Genomic DNA, 23,719 nt, shown 5'->3' on the forward strand with positions numbered 1-23,719 from the left:
GTTAAGAAAAAAAAAGAAACCTTTTCTCTCTTGCTGCAGCAAGGAGGGTTTGAATTCAGTGTTCCAGCAAAGTTTTTTCAGTGTCACTAATTTGGTGTCAGACACTCAGTACAGCCACTCCCACCACACCTCGACTACAGTCAAATTCTAACAAGATACTAAAAGGCCACAAATAAGTCAGAACTGTCTTGCTGCACCATATCCAGTGTCTGTTTAACTACTTTCCCCCTGCAGTGGCCAAAAGCAGATTCCTTTATCCATTAGTCAAGCAGGAGGACAAGTAACATTTCCTTATTTATATCTCGACAGCTTCTGGCCCACAGCAGCAGCAGCACTGCCTAACAAAGCCCTGATGACTTTTTAATGTGTTTTAGGTTTACTTTCTATGAAGGCACCTTAAGGATCAATGTTATTATCACAGCTTAAGGCAAATTCTGCTCTTAACAAATGATATCCAAGCACTGGGGAAGTGTGTGGGGGTGAATCCATTCATCCTTTAACACCTGCATGTCAGGGACTATTGTGGTGTTACCAGGATTCTAACAGAGAACATCTTACCAGCAACACCTGAAGCCCGTGTTTAAAAGTGCCATTTAATAAACTTCCCATTTTGTTCCAGTACATGAAAATGGTTCTGTCAGCTGAAACCCCACCTCTTTTCCTACTGAAGCACCGAATTCAGAAGTAAATCTTTCTTTTTTTTGGCTGCAAGGAAAAGGTGGTCAGGCACTGAAAGGGCTCCTCAGGGAATGGTCACGGCCCCAAGGCTGTCAGAGCTCCAGGAGCATTTGGACAATGCTCCCAGGCACAGGGTGGGATTGCTGGGGGGTCTGTGCAGGGCCAGGAGTTGGACTTGATCCTTGTGGGTCCCTTCCAACTCAGGATATTCCATGATTCTCTGAAAAGAAGGGTGACACAGAGCATTCTCCTTTAACTCTCCTCCTTCCCAGCTGCTCCCCAACACTTTCAGTTGCTCATTCAACATTTCCTGGCCTGTCCAGGCTCCTGACTGCATCCAGTTCTTTTGCCCAAGAGCCCAGCTCTGTCTCAAGCCTACCAGAGATGCACAAGCTCCTGGGAATGTTCTGGGGGGCCACCAGAGCAGATCAGATCAGATGCACCCTCCTTTAGCCAGGATATCTGTGTCCTCACCACAGCCAGAAATGACACATCCCTCTACTTGCTGCTTAGATGCTTCTGTTCATTCTGTAAAAGGCTTAAAGAGGGTCACTATTGCCAAGTCAAAGTCACTCACAAGTCAGGATATGCCAAAGCTCTTCCCCACAGCAATCATGGCCTGCTCAAAGACTGCCTCCCCAAACATAGACTCTGCATCCAGAGACTGACTTTCTGTTTCTTTGGGATTTTCCTTCCATTTTTCCTTTTCTTAAAGTTCTGTGGAAAGTGACAGCAATGCCCAATGGGATTATTTGCCTGGATTTCAAAACCAAACAAAGCCCACACAGCCAAAACTTCCATTTGCAGGGATTTTAATGCAAGACTTTAACATTTAAACATCTTTAACATTTAAAATGACTTTAACATTTAAAATCTCATTCCATCATCGGCCAAAGAACAGAGACGTTTGCTCATGGGATGGCAGTGAGCCTTTTTATACTGTATTTCCATGCACATGGAACACAAGATCCCCAGCAGCTGGGCAAGGGAGAAGTTAAAACCCAAAAGTCCCAGGAAGTTCTGGCAGCACTGGAGCTGGCACTAGCAGAGGCACCAAACCTCCCTACCTACTTTTTGTAGACAACCCTAGAGCCTGAACACAGAAAAACAGTGACTGTGACTGAAGCTTCCAACTGCTGAATGCCGGGAGGTGTCCCAGATCTGGAGAGGTGTCAGATTGACACTTGGCCCCTCACACAAGGACGGTTTGATTGGAGACATGGGGGGTGCCTGACTCCTCTTCACTCTGCTCACGCTGGGAGCAGGGACAGCAGCCCCAGAGGCAGGGACAGCAAGTCTCCCCTCCCTTCACGTGATCTCTGCAAACAACCCCACCAGGAGCTGTGTTTGATCAGGGATGAACTTTGCACAGGAAGCAGCCTGAGTCTCTGGAGAGTTTCTGGGCACTGCCTGGCAGCAGCTCCAAACTCCTACGGACCGACCCCTCCAACATCCAAAGCCTGGCCACCCTCATGCAGGGGCTCTGCATAGGCTACTCCCAAACCTCACCTCCTCCAGCGCCGGGGCTGGGCAGGTTTATCCAGGAGAGACGGTCAGGGAAGCACAGCTCCTTACCGGGACCGTATACACTCAACCTGCATCAATCAGGTTATGGAAAGAGACCTTCTCCACCAACTCCGAGGGCCTGTTCCTGAGCAAGGATTCACCACTTCTGAGAACCACAGACTCACAGAATATCCTGAGTTGGAAGGGACCCTCAAGGATCATTGAGCCCAGCTCCTGGCCCTGCACAGGACACCCCAACAATCCCATCCTGTGCCTGCTGTCCAAACGGTCCTGGAGCTCTGGGGCCGTGACCATTCCCTGGGGAGCTGTTCTAGTCCCTGACCACCCTCTGGATGGGGAATCTTTTTATAACATCCAGTGAACCTCCCCTGATACAGCTCCAGCTGTTCCCTGGGGTCCTGTCCCTGGTCAGAGAGCAGAGGTCGGTGCCAGGCTATGCCTTGGCTGGGCTCCATGGAGCTCTGAGCAGGGAATCTCCTCCAGTCACACAGCAGTGCTGTTTTGGGAACCCCAACTCAGCTCACAGATGACACGGGGATTCTTGTGCCATCACAAGGAAAGGGAAGAAATGAGCCAGGGGAGGCAGGACTGCCTCTCCCAGCAGCAATAAGGACTGAAAGCAGGGATCAAACCATGGCCTTGGGCCATTCCTGCAGCAGGCTTTTGTTTCAGTCAGTAACAGGAAAGACTTGCAAATGCAAATATTCACATATCAGGATGATTTTTTTGTCTTTTTTTTAATGACTATTGAAGTTATCCAGGATAAACATAACTTGCAAAATCAAGCTTCCAGACCTAGGCTTCCTCTTATCTTCCTTTAGGCGAGGATGTAAAGAAACCCTGATGTATGGCAAACCATAGCATTAACCACACGCACTGACACTGTCCACGAACCACTGCAGCACTCGGAATTGTCATCATCCAAAGGAAAACACTACCATTACAATACTAAATAAATTGACCCTTGGCAATTTTCTAAGTCAGTCTTGTGGCATTTGACTTTTATAAGCCTGAAAACTGCTCATCTGGTCCAAAACCAACAGAGAGCAAGCTTCCTACTGTGGAATACAGGCTCCATTATCTCAGTTATGCACTAACAAAGCATAAGCAGCAGCAGAATATGAGCTCTTCATTTATTACACACAGTTGTTTTCTGCAGCAGACGTGGAGCTTGGCAGGCTGAGTTTCCCTGGAAGTCTCCATGTGCCTTGTCACAGCATCCGAACTCCATGCTGGGTTAAATAAAAACAAACAGATCCACTCCTCCCAAATCCCAGTACCAAACTAACAACTCCTGAACAGCACAGGGATGAGAGTGGCAGGACCTGGAGCATTCCCACCCATCAGCCAGCTGTTCTGTGTATTCCTGGTGTCTCCACAGCCTCAGCACCTCACTGGACTCTCTTACCTGAGTTATAAACAGGGAAAGGGGAATCTTTACTATGTGGAAGAAAAAAAAAGTCCTTAAGTCCAAGCTACCTCTGTCACAGACTCCTTGAACAATTTTCTCTTCACCTCTCAGAGCTCCCTTTCCTGAGCTGTTAGTCAGCAGGAATAATTATTTCTTCAAATCACTGCTTATTTACTTTCAGGGATCATTTCTGGCTGATTCTACAAACAGTACCAACACACCACAGCCCAGCCCCACAGACAGGCTTTGCACACTGGCTGTAAAGCAATTTACCACACAGAAGACTGGTCTCCAACAAGACAGTGAGGCTCAGTATCACAAGATGCAGAAAACTCTCTGACACATGATATATTCCTAAATACTCAAAAATTTACCATGTGCTGAGAAGAGCAGGGGAAAGGCCCTGAAGGTGCTACTGGTCACCTGACTGCTTGCTCTGGAAGCTTTAAAAAGTCCTGATAGTCTGGAGCTCACCCCCGTTGTCAAGTTCTGAATCTGTTTTTTTCAGCCAGCCTCTTTCTGAAAGCCAGAAGAATCACTTCTCCTTTATCTTCAGCTTTGTGGAGATCCCAGGACAGGTCTGTGCAATGCTGACAGCAACTCCACCCTGTAAGGACTGACACCAACAGCATAGGTCCCACCTCAGTGCCCCTGAGACTTCACCCTCTGCACCTTCAGCCCAGCACTCCAATAATCTTTCCAGGGAGGCAGCCTGAGGTAACACACACATGGCTGCAGTTTGGGGGGTTTATTGAAACAGCTGCTCCTGTAATTATTTTTCAGAGGCTGTGGATTTCTGCAGAGCAGAGGGAAAACAGGTTTGGTTGTGCTTGTGTGACAAGCTCAACTCTGGTTAGGAGAGGAATTAAAAGCACAGAGAGTTCTGCACGAGGCCCCTGTGGTTTACAATAAAAGCAAAGTTTATTTCCTGTATGGTTTAGCACACAGAGGCTAAATTAACCGACAGGACTAAAAGTTTACAGCATTAATTGCTGTTTCACTGCCTTTATATTGCCAGGCATTTATTCTTTAAATGAAAAACTACTTTAAGAAGAAATACAACATGACCTCAGGGATCCAGGTGCTTCTGATGTGTACTACTTTTTATGTTTGAAGAATTCATATACCACAGATCTTATTTAACAAAGAGTCTTTTTGCTGACTGCTAAAACTAAACCAAGTAACTTTTTTAAGAGAACAAAGCTTTTTCCTTCAACTAAAATACCTAAATATCATAATACAAAGGAAGAGAAAAAACTATGGATTAAATTCAAGTTTTCCTCCTCTTTCCAAGAAGAGCCAGGCTGTCTCGACATAGAACAGCATCCCAAAAGCATCCTGGAAAGATTCAGCAGACCACAGCTCACATGGGCAGCAGTTTTCTGACCCAGTAATTGATTGCCCTGGGTAATAGTTCAAGTGTGAATCATCCTGGAGGCCCCGGATCCTTCTTTATGTTACTTGGACAAAATATTGTCTAAAAACTGTGTCTTTAAGAGGGAGAGATAAATTCTTCTCCCAGATCTGGCCACACTGCAGTTTCTAACACTTTGGGCAGCTGAAACAATACAGGAGTTGGCCAAGCTCTGCTTGCCATAGCCAGGAAGGCCAGTGCCTGGGGGTTTGCTCTCAGGACTGCTCAGGAGACATCCTGAAGTGACTCTTTCAGGAATTAACAAAATGGAGCATTTTCCAACACAGTGAGGTTGTTCCCATCACCAGGCTGCTCTCATCCACTGCATCCCTGCAGCCCAAAAGGCACCTTCACCCCAGAGCAGGAGCACTAATCTGGATGCTGCCCATGTCTCAGAGTCACAACCTGGAGCTACTTTGCAACTCCCCACTGTCTTTTTTAAGTTCTATAGATCCCTCTTGTCACCATGGTATCTGACTTTTTTTTTTTTTTCTAAACCACAAGCTTCCTTCTGCCTCAGTGCAAGCCAGCATCTGCTTACCCCAATCAGAAACTAAGAAAAATACACACTGCATTTTATTTTTTCAAAGTTTAAGTTCCCAGCTGTTTATTTGCTGTGAGATGGAGTTCTCCAGGCCTGGGCAAGCAGCCAAAATGGCTTCATTCCCCTGCTGTTCCTCAGTCTCAGCCTAATGCTGATGGCTGGCAGTGGGAGGTGATGGCTCTCCCAACGCCTTCCAAGCTGCCAGCTTGGGTCCCAAATCATTCTGTGGAAGCCGGTGCTGTTGGTCCAGCTGCTCCTCAGTTCATCCAGGTGTAAATTCGTGGGGGGAACATTTCCCAAGTTAGCATTATGGATTTACTTTGATCTTCCCACAGCATGCACAACAAACCCCAGTTCTCTGCAGGTGAAGGGAAGCTCTCACAGGGACCTCCTGGTACATTTTAATGTGATGGAAGGGAACAGAAATTTGAAAAAAGACTGCTCAGGCAAAAAGGTTCCTGGACTGAGCTACCAGAACCAAGGGACTTGTTTATCTGCATTACAGGGTGCAATTTCCAGTTCTTAATCAGGATTACCGGGGCACTAACAAGGAAATCTGCAAACCTGCCTCTTTTATATTTCTATTCATTTATATTGTATTTCCTGCCTAGGGAAAAAAAAAAAAACCACCAAACATCTACTAGTCATAAATCAGTTTCACTTGAACTGCATTTCTATCCATATCCAGTGAGAATGTTTTAGGATATTTTTAATTTTTATTTTTAATTTCATTCACAGAGTTATTCTGCTCCTCTCCTGCTCTGCCAGTTGTTCTGCAGCTGCTGCTCTGGCCAAATACATTGCAACATGTGCACAGGAATGCCTTGGATAAGCAGCATTAAATGTTTCCTAAGGAATAAAATCTTGTCCTGCTGTAGTCCATGGCAAAATTCCCAGTGATATAAGCACAGCCAGAGGTTGATCCCATGAGGTGAATACAGATGTGCTGTTTAAACCTGCCTGGCAATGAGTACTCCCATAAAAACGTGGGTTCATGTGAAAACTGTGATTATTTTTCCCAGAGGCTTTGTGCTTGCTGTTTCCATCCGGCTTTTCCAGTTGGCTTTGATCTATGTCTAAGGCAGGAGAGGTGTCTGATCATCTACCCTAAACATGGTCTAAACATGCAGCATGTCAGCATCTGCACAATGATGGTCCTCGAATCACCAACTGCTTGTTTCATATGTAAGAAATGCTGAGACACCAACCCAACATATCCCAAACACACACATATATTCTTTTCCACCAAACATTTTCCTGGACAACATGGTCTTATTTTTTTTTAATGCAAACTGTTAACATAATTTTGGGAGCAGAGCCAATTTCATTCAAGAAGAGAAGAAGGCTTTACTGGGTTGGATCCAACACTTGTCTAGCCCAGTCTCCTGTCTCCACTGGTCACAGATCCCAAGGAAGAGCATGCCAACAGACTGAGCACAGAGAGCTACACTACATCCAGCTTTCTTCCCAGATGCCAGTAATTCACACTTTTGAGTCACAGGTGTAGTAATAACGTTTAATACGTTAATAGACTTTTCCCCTTTCTTTGCCTCACTGCTTCCCGAGCCCATGAACTTCCTGCTGTATACCACGTCCTCTGGCCAGGAGTTCCTCCCTGAAATCTGTGTTGTCAAACAAAGCATTTCATTTATTCTGAACCTGCCACCTGCCAATTTCACTTGCTCTCCCCCAGTTGTTCCATTAGGAAAAGTTATTAATAATGCCCTCCTGTTTGTTCTCCCATGCCTGACATGATGTTATCACATTTCAGACTTTTTCAGCTCTTTCTTCCTCAACTGCAGAATTCACAGAATCATGGAATGGTTTGGGTTGGAAGGAACCTTATAGACCATCCAGTCACACCCCCTGCCACGGGCAGGGACACCTTCCACTAGACCAGGTTTCTCCAAGTCCTGTCTGACCTGGCCTGAAACACTTCCAGGGATGGGGCAGCCACAGCTTCTACCTTATTACTCACAAGTTCTGCATTATTTGGTTGTTCCTCCCAAAGTGATCATTTCACCCTACTTTCTTCCCTTTTCTCACTGTTTTATATCATTTAAAGACAACAATTCCAGTCTACTAAAGACAGACTCAGCACACATTTACACAGTGGGGTTTTGCCTTCTCCCATCCTAAACATTCCTGACATTCTGTTTGCTTTTCATGGCCATGAATATGGTATTTTTGTAGAATAACCTAGTATAGCTCCAAGACCTCTCTGCTAATTTTAGCAGAGTTTAAACCTCGTTCTTGCAGAGGACAATGATTGTTTCTTCCCAATTTTCCAGCTGGGACAGCAACAGCAGGCTGTTCTTGCACTGTTTGCTTGCTTACAGTGCAGCACAGATCTCTGTGGGAATCTCCTGGTAATTTCTGCAGATTGTAAAAGCTGCCTGTATATTCCCAAATCTTGATTGTTATCAGCTTTCTGTAACTGATGTTACGTAAGCCAAAAAGAAAATAAATAATCCTTTTCTCTTATCCCACAGAAGTTTAGTTTCTTTCTGAAAAAGAAGATTGTAAACCTGGCCAACACTTGCCCAAAACTTTCTAGAAGTCCAGGGATTCAATATTATGGATCACCCTCCCTCCTATGCTCCAAGTAGCTCAGGCATGAGGCACAGCTTTCTCCTCTGACACTGCACTGATTCTCCTCCCTGCCCTGTCTCTGTCCACACATCCTCTGGGAGGGAGCCCAGCGAAGATTAACATCCATTTGTGCAGCACCGGAAGATGGCTCGCAGCTCTCAGATTTCCCTGAGGTCCTTTTTTTTCAAACCACAGCTGCCTTTGGCTCCTCTCTTCACTCCAACACCCCAGCAATCAAACAACAGGTAATAGTTAAAATTTTACACTCGAGCGCCTTTAGAATTTCCAGAGAGGCTGATTCATGCACGGAAACAGCCCCAGTAAAACTGAACTTCAGATCATTAATTAAAGAAATAAATCACCACATCCACGTCTCACAGGGGAAACGAAGTCCAGGAAGGAGCTGTAAGTCAGGATGTGAAAACAACTTCAGCTGTATCCGGACAGCACGAACCTCAGTCAGGCCAGTTGGATGCTGACCCTTCACATTCTTTCTGGTGCTTTAAAGCTCAGTCTCACTCTGCTGCCTTTTCAGTGTTAGAAAATGGCCTTAACACTGAGCTGGAGGTGCTGTCCCAGGAAGGACGTGCTCCTGGACTGAGGCCTTTTTTCTGGGACAAACAACAGTAGATAAGCATTACAATTAAAGCTCTTTCAGGCTTGATTAAATATCTGGCCAACAAAAGCATTTAAATTTAATCAGAAACTGAAAGTCTCCCCTGCATACAGCCAGGGTTAAACAAATGGCCTGAACACCAAATTTTCATGTGTGAGCAGAAACATTCCTGAATAGCAGAATATTGATATAAGATGTGGATTTGGTTCAGGTTTCCAGCTCTCCAGTCAGTGCCAGGAACTGAGATTGGTGCTTCCAAGGCTGAGGAACACAAAGAACAGGCAGAGCTCACCTCCCTTTGGCTATGGCAACGATGCACCCTTAGCTCTTCTTTTTGTCATAGAGGGGAATATTTCTATTCTGTTTTGAGCTTGAACAGCTGAATTCTGTCAATGTTGGTGTAGTTCCCTTTGTTCTCCTCTCTCCCCAGTTCCTCCTTTCCTGGAAGGAGCAAGAATAACCTTGCAGAGACTCAAGTCTTGGCACCCTCTGCTCGTTGACGCAGATGCCAATTCACTGACTTCTACAGGAATTTTCTGAGTGTAACTTTAATGCCCCAGGGCAAGGAAAGTTTCATGCTCAACTCTATAAATATTTATTTAAAACCCACAAGTGCTTAGCCCTGACATGACGCTGTGTGGATCCTGTCTCAGAACGTGCTGCGGTTCAGGGTTCAAGGGAAAGCCGGTGCAAGCTGACAGCATCCAGCCTCTACCAAAATCTGCCTCTTCTCCCCAAGCAGAGACATAATCCTGAGCACCACCTCAGAATAAACACTGTCCTGCCTGCATATACAACCTAGAGAAATTTTCAGCAAAAAGCCGTTTCTGGCTTTGACTGTGGAGTAGAATTTTCCATCTTTCTCCTGCTGTCAGAAACTGGTTTTATTTAAGCACAGTAGAGTGTTTTTTATTTTGATATATTAAAACTATTGCAACAACTGCAGCCAATTTAATCTCTGGCTCCATTAAAAATTTGAATGCAGTATTTTAAGAAAAATATTTGACTTATCTCGAGTTTGGAACAATGACTTTACAAAAAACAACCCAGGAGGCAGATGGAACACATCCGAGCTTGAGGCCACATTACGGATTTTGTCTTCTATCCCAAGAGCCCTAACTCAGAACAACTCCTACCATTTTATTGAGAGAAACTCAGTTTGGTGAACACTGGGTATCCAAAAAAGTCCTTTACACATATTATGTTTCCACAAGAGAGGGGTTTAAAGATCAATACCCAGCCTAACAAGTCAGTTTTCACCCATGGTGTATATACTGCCTGAGCTGAGCATCACAAAAACATATATACACGGTACGATTGTTTTTGTAACTACAGATGCAGCTTTTTTCCCCACAGTATGTGAGTTTAGCTAAACTTGTGTCATATTACAAGACTATTTACCAAAGATTTGTATCGGTGTTTTCTTCCCACATGAACTGCCCTGCCAGGCAGCTGAAGGAAGTTCACGAGCTGCTCCTGACAGTCTGCTGCCGGGGTTCCACAGCGACCAGCGTGACCACAGACATCCGGGCTGGGACAGCACGCTGGGAATCTTGGACGTGGCAGCAGAACAAGGGACACTTGCGATCCACACTGATAAGGACTGGATGCCCAGAGCCACGCTGCTGTGGCTGCATTTCCCCTCAGAGCCACCTCCTGCCACGGCCCGGCACCACGGCAAAGCCGTTGGACTCAATGAGCTGTGAGGCCTTTTCCAACCTGAACAATTCTGATTCCATGAAACCTCACAGCAGCCAAACAACACAAACACAAAGCACACAGACTCTTGCTCATTCTCTCTTAGGGTGGTATTATTTGCATGTATTGTGACAATCTGAGAAAAAAGGCCCTTGAGGTATTTAAATGCAAAATATAATTTTTTATACAATCTCCATCTTTCCATGTATTACTTCCCTGGGATTCAAACTTCAGAAGGATGAAGCAGCCTCACCAGCCCTACCAAAGCCCTGAGCTGTTGAACAAGGACGAGAGCTGGTGGTTACACACACTCATCATTTCCAACAGCTCTTCTCCAGAGCTGTTCTCCCCTGGAATGCTCTAGGAAGTACTTGACACTTGTTTTATGTCCCCAGTAGCACCAGCAAGTTCTCTGGTGCCTTACTGGGAAAAGAGAAGAGTAATTGTGAGCAAATGCTCTCTCTCCAGACCATAGGCCACTTTCTTCTTCATTTCCTGGTGGGTGGGGAGAAGACCTAGATCCTTTCCCAAGCAAGAAGACAATACAAGAAAAATACAACCCCCCCACATCCTTAACTTTGTGGATGAAAAATAAAATTTCCTTTCCTCTCTAAAACCATCCCTGAACAGCAGCAGGTCTGTGTAATATGGGACCCTGAGTCTGACTCTGGGGTCATCTCTTCTTTCTGCCATGTCTGCAGTCTCAGTAGGAGGCAAGGAAAGAAAACCACCCACACAGCCATCAAAACAAGGGAGGGGGAGAGCTGGGAGAGATGGAAATATGGGATGTAGATGACAAAGATGAAGCGCCTGGCTTCAAGGAGTGTCTGGACACCAGACATTTGATGTGGCCGTTTCCAGAGCCCACAGCACTGGCAGTGGCACAGAGTAGAGCTCAGCCCACCACATCCAGTGCTGGCACTTCAGTTCCACAGCCTCCAGTTTCAGCCATAGCCCTGGAACTGCAGGGGGATGTTGGATAACAAATACAATTCTCTCAAAGTCCGTACTCAAGACCTGTGCAGTTGTTGGCAACAAATGCACACTCTGAAGACCGAGAAGAATTTAAACAGCTGGTTCCCTTCCACATGAGATCAATAAAATGGGCAATCCAGCTGCCTTCAGGAAGGGATTCTGGTGCTGGGCAATCTCTTAACCCAAAATCAACAAAATACCAAAATCCTGTGGAGAAAATCACACACTGGGTTTGCAGCATTCAGCTTTTTCCCTCCTTGTATCCTTTTCTACGAGGAGCAAGAGTCTAATGACTCTTCGGCCTCTCCTCCTTCCTCAGCCTCCTGAAGGATTTGAATGGGAAGTCACAGTGAAACCCCTCTCACAGCCGGCACAGCCTCTGTTCCCGCAAGGCTCCTGCACTTCCCAAACACAGCATTTGTGTCTCTCATTTCTGTCCATAGCCCCCACCACTGTCCCAGGCTAAGGAGCACTGCTCACTCTGACTGTATGCCATGCAGGAAAACTCCTGGACAGTAACTCCACGTGCACATTCCCACGTTGAGTGTCCTCATTTCATCTTCGTAATTACAGTCCCCGTGCATCCCTGCCCAGCCCACAACTTGCCAGCACAGCATCCATGCTGAGGAAGATTAAAGACAAGGGGCCACTTCCCAAGCAAGCCCTTCAAACACAGCAGGAAACTGGTGCTGTAACTATCATATTATGGGGTGAAATTCAAATAGGAGGCCAGACGAGATGTCAGTCATCATAATTTCCAGAAATCCCTTGAAACACACCCATAAAATGTTTTTGCTTAGACATGAGCTTCACACAGTGTTTTTTCCTCACAGATACATCATACTGAATAAAAACATTATGGAGAAAAGTGCCTTGGGGAAACATTTTATATACTGTGATGTGGCAAATTATACCATATAACAAAGCAGGACTTTGCCAATAATAGACCACAAAATTTGGGCACCCTCCAAGACTCACAGCCCCGGGGCATGAGGTGAAGCAACCTCAACCCTTTTCCATTCAGTGGGCGACACTTTCCAGTCTCACAAAAGCTTCTTCAGCTTACAGAAATGGGGCAGGAAGGAGGAGATTTGATACTTATTTCTGGTTTGCTTCTACTCAGGCAAATTAGCCTTTTAAAACCCAAAATAACACAGAGCTGGGTGTCACTAGAGTAAAAAGACGACTTAGCAGGAGCGAGAGCCCTTCCCAGGCTGATGTTACCCAGTTCAGTCACTTTGCTGCAAACAGCCTTGTCTCTGTTCCATCTCTCTGTAGCAATCTTCTCTGATGTGGATTTTCCATTCCTGGTGTGGGTTATTTCAAATTCAGCACACGGAAAGGCTCCTCTGGTCCTCCAAGCAAAGCCTGTCTCACCAACGGTTTTAAGAGCCACAGAAACAACTCATTCCAATTCCCACCAAGGAGGTGCCTCTCTGTCTTACTTTAGGTTGAAACATCGATTAAAATTCTTATACTGGAAAGAAAACGTCACCCAGTGAGGTGCTGGGCCGGTCCTGCCAACAGAAACACCCTCGGTGTACACAGGAATCTGAGAATGTGCAAGTCTTGCTCATTACCACAAGATCCCTTGAGCTGCTCCAGCTTTAGACACAGGCATGAGTGTATGTGTGTATATATATAAAAATATATACGTCATAAAATTGGCAATTATGTGCACATTACACTCGAATTCCCCAAAAAACAGACTACACCAACGCTACATTCAAATTCCACAGGCAGGGATGCACAGAGGAGCCTGAAAGGCAGCACTTAGTCAGACTGGAGCCTTGTAACGTGTACAACCCACACAAGGATGAGGCAGCACTGTAGAATACACTAAGCTAATGATTAAAAACTTAACTTAAAACCAGAAAAACACAGTTGGGATTGAGATCTGTGGTTGCACCCCTGGAGCGCAGCATCACCAGACAGACAGAAATCAATAGGTGCCATGAAAAGGGCACTGATAAAAATCTATAGCAACTGAAGCAGTCAACTTGAAACCTATTAACAGCTGCATTAGAAAGAAAGGATTACTTTTCCAATCTGCTGCTTTCCTTCCAGATGATCATTCTGTATGAACCCAGCAGAAATCCCTTTGGATCCCTTTTATGAATGAACTACTCAGGATTTCAAGACCCTCCCCAGATCAGCATCAAATAATCCTCTGCTCTTCACCACCAGCACTGGCACTGTCGGCGCTGGCATGAAATTTAACAAAAATGACACGGGAAGGGAGGGACAGCAGGGACACCTGAGGCTCCTGTGCCATCTGCAGCCCATCACCCCAAGCTTACCAACTGGTGCTTGATCTGCTGAAGCCTACAGACCAGTGGCTGCACTCAAGCAAAGAAGGAAAACGCAGTGAGGGTTTGTTTTTATCTTCTGTACATCCCTGTCCTCCCAAAGTTTGGGGACCTGAAGCACGAACAGTGACAGGAAAAGGTCATCACACAGCCACAGCTCAGAGTCTCTATCTCCTCGCAGTAAAAGTCACTGATCATTAACTGCAATAGCTGACATTTTCTGAGTCTCTGGCATTTTGTAGTTCTCCAGCACATCCATACCAAGTGCAACCAAATCCCCCGGATTTCAGCCTCGGAGCATCTCTCACACGGATCAAACAGAAACCAGACGATCCTGAGGACACAGAGCTACACCTGAACCTAGGCACAAATCCCGCTATTTCTGTGTATCTCTTTATTTTCCCGTTGAAAAACACAGTCCGAGCTCTGCCTACAACACACTGGGGCCACGAAAAGCGAAATCCAGTATTCCCAACAGGGCAAGAACCGGAGGCTACTGGGACAGCGGCCACACACGCCTGCCACAATCAACGACGAATAAACTCATCAAAACCGAATGACGGGAGACACATTTAGAATTTAACTTCAAGAATAACAAAAAAAAAACCAAATACCGGTGGCTCTGCCTTCCCAGCACAGGGCGAGGGGTGCGGGATCACCGAGGAAATGCCGCTTTCCGTCGGCGGCAGCCGCAGCGCCGGGCGCCGTGAGGGGACCGCGGCTGCCCCGGCCTCTCCCCACGCTGACCGGCCGCCCCCCGCCCGGCACAAGTTTCCCCCGTGCGCCGCTTACCGCCGTGGAGCCGGAGGAAGAGGCGATGTAGACCTTGATGACCATGCTGGGAGCGGCGGGATGCGGAGCCGGGCGGGCGGTGGGTGTGTGAGGGCGGCTCGGGTGCGGGCTGGGGCTGAGGCGGGAGGGCGGGCGCGGGGAGGCGGCGGAGCGCTCGCCCCGCCTCGCTCCGCAGCTGCCGCCGCCCGAGCCCGGAAGGGCGGAAAACGGTTTTTTAAAAATTAATTAAATAAATAAATAGTAAAAAAGGAAAGGAAAAAAAAATTAAAAGGAAGAAAGAAAGGGGAGAGGAGGCGCGTTCTCGACGAGCCGCGCGAGACGTGCGGGGGAGGGGGCGGGGGAGCCATGGCGGCGGGGCCGCGCCGAGGGGACGCGGGGGCCGCGCCGAGGGGACGCGGGGGCTCGGGCGGGGCGCCTGCCTCGGGGCGGGCGGTGAGGGCGGCGCGGGGAATGGGGGCACCGGGCTGGCAGAGAGGGAGGGAGCCAAGCGTGCGGGGCCGCCATGGTAGCGGCTGGTTCCGCTCAGCGCCGGTTCCCCTCAGCAGCAGCTCCCCTCATGGCGGGTCCCCTCACGGCCGCCGGGTCCCCGGGGCCGATGGGGCCGTGCCGGGCTCCGGCGGGACCGGCGGTCCTGCAGCCGCCATGGGCCTGCCCCGCTCCCGCCCCGCCCGCGGTGCGAGGGCAGCGGCAGCGCCGCCACCCCGGCCCGCCCGGTGCCTTGGCCGCTCCGCGGGAACGGGGCACGAGAAGTCAGGGGTGGGTGGTTGTTTTTGGGAAGTGGTATTTAGAATTAAGAATTTCCTTTTAAAATTTACTCCAGCATGGAAGGTACTGATGTGCCAGCCCATGCCAAAGGACAGGTGGCATCCAGTGGAGTTCTTCGCATTCCTGTGATTATTGTGAAGTATCTTCCACACAAATAAAGCATCGAATCCCCCACATTTTTAATTTTTATAGTCATGGTGACACGTTTTTTAAGGAAATGTATATCCAGCACCTGTCTCCCACTTGCCTCTGGTACTCCCAAATATTACCTCATATATATTTTATTATATATGCTGATAGCAGGTTCACAACAAATGGAAAATATGTACAGTGATAAGCACAGGAAGCTGCAATTTTACAGCTACAAGCTAAGATGAAAGCAAGATGTTTGTTCTGCTCTTGGCAAAAAACGAGGAGGTATTTCTGAAATGAGTTTTCAAAAAGAGCCTTCCTGTTTCAAATTATTAGCAGTTTTTCTAAAAAAAAATCTTTTAAAAACATTGAATTAAAAAGTAGTGGATTAAGTCATCTGTATTTGCTTTATGAATTTGCCAATAGTAAAGGAAAGAAAACTTTTGAAGAGGACATGCCTCAATTTTATATTACTTATGATACTTATCTGAATCTTTGGAGCAGTCATGAGTTTTAAGTGTGTAAAAAATCAATAAACCAAAATTTATTTAGAATGATGGTATGCCATAAAAATTCCCTGGTTCAAGAAATTTCAAAATTTAATAAAATAAATGGTGTATTTTTTAATCTGTTTAAAACAAACCGAGTTAAGTCCAGGAGATTAAAATTCTTCAAGGAATGTTTCTTCAGTTGTGTTTGTGCAGCCCTTTCCCAGCTGCTTGAGAAACACCCTGGGAATTCCTGTTGCCTCCAGTGTGTAACCTGATTCATGGCAAGGAACGCAGGAGGGAGAAACCACAGCTTATCAGAAAGAAGGAAAAAATGCAGGTGGAGAACGGGAAAGGGAGGGTCACTTGAACTTTGGGCTCCCCTGTCGTGCTCCTGGCTGCCTGCCTGCCTTCTGCAAGCTCTCCTCTCCTTGGAGACTTGGAATGGGCTCCTCAGAGGTGAGATTCACCTGGAGCAAGCTGTACCTCGTCCTCCTGCCTCCTAAAAACGCTGCTATAATCATTACTCTCAAAAGTGCACTCTAGGAGGCATTTTATCATCATGAAATGAGATTTATTAAGTTAAGAGCAATACACGAATCAGGTATCATTGACACAACTTGGTTTTCTTGACTCATAAAAGTAAATTTTCTACTTTATTGGTGGAAAAGTGTGATATTTTCTATTCCCATGCTACTCCTGTAAAATCCACAGTGTTGTTTCCGTTTTCGTTTTAAACACTTGTGAAGCTGTGAAATATCTTTCTCAATGTAGACCAAAACCTCAAACAAAATTACCAAATTTTAGATGCTCCCCAAAGGGAAGCCCAAGGGATTGGCCATCCCAGAGTCATCCTAGGATTTCACATTAAAACACGGCCAGTGATGACAAAGATCCATTCGCTTTTTCCTTAGAGCACAGGCAAGGATGGAGCCTTCTCAATGCTGTCAAATTCAGCTGTTTTAAGAAAGAACTGTAGGAGAATCTCACAATGAAAGATACTGCAGTAATCAACTGCAAGTTCCGTCTTGTCCAAAAGGTCAGGAAGAACATGCTCCACATGCTCCACAGCTGCTTTGTAACCATGGAGAGAAATTCATCCAGAATCCACCTATGAGTAACGTGAGGCTGTGCCAGGGTCTCCTCGCGGATTGTGCTTGTGCCGGAGGAGATCATCCGGATCTGTGTGAAACAGAGAAGGTGTCATGGGCAAGGGACATCAGTGCTCACAACAGGAAATCAGAAATCATCCTTCATTCCCAGTCCCAGCCTGGCAGTAACTGGAGCCAAAGGGCAAGCTGTGACTCGGAGCATGTCTCCTGGCTTTGCCCGTGCCCTGCTGCATCCCGTGCCATGGGAGGTGCAAACTGCTCCCCTGCTCCAAAGACTTTCTGAAAGCAGGTGGGGAAATACAAGAGATCTTTCTCATCTGGAAGCTCAGCAAGGCCAGGTTTCCTTGATTTACGCGGAATTGTGGCAGGCACACGGCGGAGGAGGTCACTCACAGGGCACGGAGCAGGGACTCTCAGTCCTCTACAATGGAACCAATGAGTTACATTACGGTGCAGCTCCCCTAAAACCGTCCCGGCTCAGCCTCCCCCCAGGCCCCGCTGAGCCCCCCAGACCCAGCTCAACCCCCCCCCTCCCCCCAGGCCTCGCTGAGCTGCTCAGACCCGGCTCAGCCTCCCCACACCCGGCTCAGCCGCCCCAGACCCGGCTCAGCCTCCCCAGACCAGGCTCAGCCTCCCCAGCCCCGGCTCAGCCTCCCCACACCCGGCTCAGCCTCCCCAGACTCGGCTCAGCCTCCCCAGACCAGGCTCAGCCTCCCCAGACTCGGCTCAGCCTCCCCACACCCGGCTCAGCCTCCCCAGCCCCGGCTCAGCCTCCCCAGCCCCGGCTCAGCCTCCCCACACCCGGCTCAGCCTCCCCACACCCGGCTCAGCCTCCCCAGCCCCGGCTCAGCCTCCCCAGCCCCGGCTCAGCCTCCCCAGCCCCGGCTCAGCCTCCCCAGACCAGGCTCAGCCGCCCCAGACCCGGCTCAGCCTCCCCAGACCCGGCTCAGCCTCCCCAGACCCGGCTCAGCCTCCCCAGCCCCGCGCTGGCTGCCGGGGCGCGCCCCCTGCTGGCGCTCGGCGGGACCGCGGCCGGAGCCCGGCCCGCTCCCCTCGGCCCGAGAGGAGGAGAAGGAGGAAGAGGAGAAGGAGGAAGAAGAGGAGGAGGGAGTTGCCGGGGGCTCTGTGACACATTGGAGGCCTGGGGACGTCCGCACTGGTGCCTTGGGGGATGGGGGCTCAGCAGTGCTTTCACAGAACCATGGAATCATTTAGGATGGAAAAGCCCCCTGAGACCATGGATCCAACCATTCACACACAGCACTGACTGCCAAGGCCACTACTAACCCATTTCCCCGAGTGTCACATCTACACAATTTTGAATCCTTTCAGGACTCCACCACTTCCCTGTTTCAAAGACAATCTCCCATCCCCAGTGGGGCTGGCTACACACAACTCCTCGCTTAGCAGTTAATCCCTGCTTTTCCATGTGCTCCAAACTGGCCATCTATCCTCCTAGCCCTGAGCCAGCAGCCAGCCTGGGCTCTGGCAAGTCCTGAAGGCTCTGGCCTGCTCCTGAAGGACATTGAGTTACCCTGGAGTACCCGAGGGAAGTACATGGAAGGGAATACCACAGCTACAAGACTACAGATACATTCAAGGAGTAAAAACTTCCCTCTGACAGAGAGTAGGTCTAGATTGGATACTGGGAAAAAAATGCTTCCCTGTGAGGGTCGTGAGGCCTTGGCACAGGCTGCACAGAAGAGCTGTGGCTGCCCCACCCCTGGAAGTGTCCAAGGCCAGGTTGGACAGGGCTTGGAGCAACCTGGGATAGTGGAAGGTGTCCCTGCCCATGGCAGGGGGTGGAATGAGATGAGCTTTAAGGTCCCTTCCTGGAACTCTGTGATTCTATGAAGTGAAGCATAAAGATAATTGTGAAAAACCAGAGTTTGACACACAACTTACAAAAGATTCAAACCCACAATAACTCATTTTTCAGTCTCAGCAGGAGCAGGAGGCCTGAAAGATGATTTCTAGAACCAGTCTGCTATGGAGGGCTAACAGGAACGTGCAGAAAAGACAAAATTGGGGCAGAAAACCCCCGTGAGTTTTTTGCATGTGTTTGTGGAGGAGGAGGCTGGGGAGTTCCCAGACAGGAACTCACGAGCTCGCCTGAGGATCTGTCTCGCGCCAAAGCATCAGGTTGGGATAGAATCAATGGACACAGCGAATAATAACAACCTAACCAGTACCAGATGGTCCTCCCTGCAGCCCTGGAGTGGGTAAAACTGCTTCCACACACAGCCCCAGGACATGGCTGGTGCTCCCAGCTTTTACAGTCCATTCCCAGGGAGACTCAGCAACTGAGAGGGTTGTGACCAAAAAAAACAGCAAAGTTTTACAAACCATGCTACCTTAGCACTGATTTTGAACTTATTTTACTAGAAGTCTTCCCAGAAGCCATTTGAAGATTCCCAGAGAATTTGGGGGCAAGCAAGTCTGTGAGCAGACCCTTTGACCAAAGCTGACGCAGTCCTAGGAGACCCCAAGGCCTCTGCAAAGTCCAGGACTCGGAATGCATGGGCCATCTCCAAGTACGTAAAAACCGCCAACACCTTCATGGCAGGCAACAGATAGAGATCTGCAGCTCCATTTCCCTCCTTCCAGCTTGCTCCAAGCTCACAGCCAGTGAGAACTGCAGGTTTCTCACAGGATGGGCTTGGGAAAGGCAGGATTTAGTGTTCAGAGCACAAAGTGTGCTCTGTCCAGCCCAGTCCTGGGTCAGAGGGAGCCAGGGACCAGACACGGCTGTTGGCAGATTTCAGGGTTGTGTCTTCTGCCTTTCAGGGCAGCAACCCTTGAAGGCCCAGTTGAGCAAAGTGTCCTAAAACAGCATTAACAGAACAACCATTCGTGTCATTTGGGATTAAAACCTGGTATCTCATAGAATCTCAGGATGGTTTGGGATGAAAGGGACCTTAAAGCCCATCCAGTTCCACCCCCTGCCATGGGCAGCGACACCTTCCACTATCCCAGGTTGCTCCAAACCCTGTCCAACCTGGCCTTGGACACTTCCAGGGATGGGGTGTCCACAACCTCTCTGGGGAACCTGTGCCAGTGTAAGTGCAAATAGACATTTCCATTTATTTTTATGCACCAAATCTGTGAATAATCTCCTTTGTGTTAGATGAGAAAATACATTTTCCAGTTTAGAATGCTGATTGAACATCTGTCCTAGAAAGGAGCTCCCAAAGGTGCCAGCATTTTTCTGTTTACTATCAAGGGAGTCCAGACAACTCCAGTGTAAACTCCTGCTTTGGGACAGATGCCTGAAGCTCCCTGCAAGTCATTCTTGTATCCTGTGTTGTGTGTTTAATACAAGTTGGGGGCATGTAGTCACCCCCTTCACTATCAGGGACCAGGTAAGATGCTGCAGCTACACCAAAGGTTTTACTGAAGCACAGATGAAACAGACTCAATGAGAATCCTAAATTCCTCATCCTCATCTTCCCAAATTAATAAGCTCTAAATGTTTTATTGCAATCAATACTGAATTTGACACATAAATCAATTTTTACCCAGGACAAACCACAGGATCACTCAGGACAAACTGTAAAATTAACCAAGCACAAACCTCTTCTATACATCAATAATCCGCTCATCCCAAAAGTTATATAAAATAAGGCAGAAGGACACTTTAAACACCAGATACAGAACATAAAAATGTGTTTTGTGGTATTTTGCCACAAAAATATGTATTAATATTACTGGTCATATGTGCCATGATGACGACACACACAGAGTCCTAATTTCCCTTCCTCTGAACTCGTGACTGTGGGGCTGTTGCACAGTTAAATGAACCAGGCTGAGAGCAGAAGATGTGGGAAGGAATCTCCTAATGTTCCAACCCCCATCAATTTTAGCACAAAGGAATGAGAAATGAACATATATCTGACTGCCTGTTCCAGGAAGGTGAGAAGTCAATCACCCAAGATGGACTTTGGTGTGATTTGCCTTTATTCAGGAATGTCCTGATCTACTTCAGTTCAAGAAGGTGGTCCAGGAAAACATTCCTGAAGTACTACAGGTCTCTGACATCAGAAGCAGACCCTCCTCCTCTGCAGGACATTCATTCCCAGTTTTCAAACCATTCCTCAGCATGTGAGCATCACTCTGGAAGTTCAGTGTGGGCTGTTCAGACTGACCATGCTGTGCTGGTCAGGATGTCTGGTTTGACACAGTCCCATGTTTCTGTTTGCAGACTGGATGTTTTTACCCCTGGAGTCAACAACTTTACAGAAAGATAATTCAAATTTTAGCATGGAATTTTCTCACGGAAACAGCGACACACACACAAAAAATTAATTTCTGATTTTTTGCTTTGATTTGAGATGATTTGTAAATTCAGTTTTAGGTGATTTTGTACTGAATAAAAAATGCCAGTTTTGGCAAAAACATCCAAAAAGTCACATGTTACAAACTAATGCTCCAGAATAAACTTATTCTCCTGGCTACAACCAGGTCTGTAATTTCCTGCATAGTTACAGCCATTTACACTTGCAGCATAACAGCATCTCACAGCAGCTTACCCAGTCTCTTCAGAAGGAAGTGACCTTCTCACTAATGGTTAGTTAGGTCAGTTTGTGGTTTAATGAATTTTTTTTTTAAATAAAAGTGTTTGAGAAGGTGAAAAAGAAGGCAGAGCAAGTATAATGCAAAAATTACTTATATTATATTATATTATATTATATTATATTATATTATATTATATTATATTATATTATATTATATTATATTATTTTGTAACAGTATATTATATATTGCAAAACTCAGTTGTGAATTTTAAATCTGCTCTTCACTTGCACATTTCGATCCAAACCATTGGTCGTGCAAGTTGTTCAGAAGATATTGACAGACCCTTTAACAAATTCCTGTTCCTCTTCCACAAATACTTCTCCCAGAATATAGAAAGGATGAAAGAGTAACTGCAGGGAGACAGGAGAAACCTCCTGAAGCAACTCAAGCACAAATCTTGATGGTAATGGAGAACTCAGAGACCAAGAGGTCTTGAAAAGTGTTTCAGGCCACTTTTTATTCAGAAGATGGAGGAAACTGTTGGAAACACTATTTAAAATCTTGATTAATGCAGGAGAACTTGAAGGAGGCCTGATTTCATTTGGTTTCATGGTTACACTGAGGCTAGAAAGTGCCTTTGCCAGGATTCAGGAGACCACTCAGAGCCATCCTTAAATAATTGGTGTGTTTTAACAAAATAATCATGGCATTGATGGATCAACATTGACTGGAGGAAGGGGGAGAAGGGTGGCTCCGTGGACAGAAAATTGCTCATCTTAACTGCAAAGTGCAGGAAGATAATAAACTATTGACATCTCGGCCCTTGGAGAGGGAGGTGACGTAAAAAGTGACAAATCAAAAAGTCACCATGAATTTGTCAAGAACGGGGGAACAGCTGTTCAGGGAGCAGCACTGAAAGGGATCCGGGGATTACAGGGGATCAGGAGGAGCCTGGACCAACATGGTGATGCTGGTGCTGACTCTGCAAATGCCACGCTCAGATCCGTTACCTAATTAACCTGATTATTGGATACAGACCTGGGAGGGAATGCAAAGTTGAGTCCAGGGGAGCCTAAGAATGACAAAAGGTTTAGAAAATATGGCCTATGAGATCATGAGGCCTCTGAGAATTTGTTTAGTCTAGAAAAATGAAGTTTTAGGGAGAAAAACGATAATATTATGTGAAATGACTCAGTCTGTAAAATGTTACTGGAATTTGATGCTCATTAATCATTCTTTGGATCTGGTGGACACAGCACAAAGAAACCGAAATTCACAACCAAAGTACAGTTTAGATGCTAGGGAAAACTTGGTGGGGGTGAAAGGCAGTTGGGTGCTGGAACAGGCTTTCTAGGACGATTGCAGAATCTACTTTATTGTAGGTTTTAGAAAGGGTCGTCCTGGCTTTGGGCAGGAACAGTGACACCTCAGAGCAGCAGCTCCTGCTTAAGTCTTAGCGCTAAGTGCTTTGGTCCTGAAGGTGGTATTAATACACCTTGTACTTTCCCTATGGAAATACACAAAATAGATGGTGGAGGCACTGCCAGACATTGCAGCTATGATGGAAACAAGAGCTAATTTTCCTTAATCCATGCCAAAATCTGAGACTTCACCTTACGAACAACCTCAGGCTTGCAGGCCCTGCTCCGCGGCCAACCTCAACGGCGTCAGCCGAGGTGAAACAGCCCAAGAGGTCACTCAGAGCCCGAACTGCTCAGGGCAATCCCGGGGCAGTTAAACCACCCGCTCACCCCGCGCGGGGCCGCGCCGGACAAAGGCCGCAGCCCCCTCCCTCCGCCGGCCGAGGCCACGGGCGGGCCACGGCCCTTTCCAACAGGTACCGCAGGGCCGAAAGGCGGCGGCGACGGCGGCGCTCCCGCAGGCCGCGGGGCCGAGGCGGCCATGTTGTGGTCCTGCGGCCTGCGGGAACTTTGGGGGAAGTTTCTGGGGCGGCCGGCGGGGGGCAGGGGGACGGGGGGGGCCGGCCGCGCGGGGCCCCGCGGCGGGCGGGCGGAGGCGGCGGCGGCGGGGCCGCGCTTCGGGCCGCGCACACGCGGAAAGCGCGCGGCGCTCGCGCTACGGCGGCCCCGCCCCCGCACCGCCCCCGCACCGCTCCCCGCGCTCCCATTGGCCGTTTGGGCCGTCAGTCAG

General features: G+C 47.7%; 1 protein-coding gene across 1 annotated transcript in view; it reads right to left on the reverse strand.

Annotated features, from left to right (window-relative positions):
• The window catches only part of SH3BGRL (SH3 domain binding glutamate rich protein like), a 30,369-nt gene extending 15,677 nt beyond the window's left edge, over nt 1-14,692 (reverse strand). The window contains exon 1 of the mRNA XM_069015073.1: nt 14,557-14,692. Coding sequence (XP_068871174.1) covers nt 14,557-14,601 — 45 coding nt within the window. The 5' untranslated portion in view covers nt 14,602-14,692. The remainder of the gene's footprint in view (nt 1-14,556) is intronic.
• Between the last annotated feature and the right edge of the window lie 9,027 nt (nt 14,693-23,719).

The sequence above is a fragment of the Aphelocoma coerulescens genome, chromosome 4A (genome assembly GCF_041296385.1).
Source record: "Aphelocoma coerulescens isolate FSJ_1873_10779 chromosome 4A, UR_Acoe_1.0, whole genome shotgun sequence".
In the NCBI taxonomy this organism is placed as follows: domain Eukaryota; kingdom Metazoa; phylum Chordata; class Aves; order Passeriformes; family Corvidae; genus Aphelocoma; species Aphelocoma coerulescens.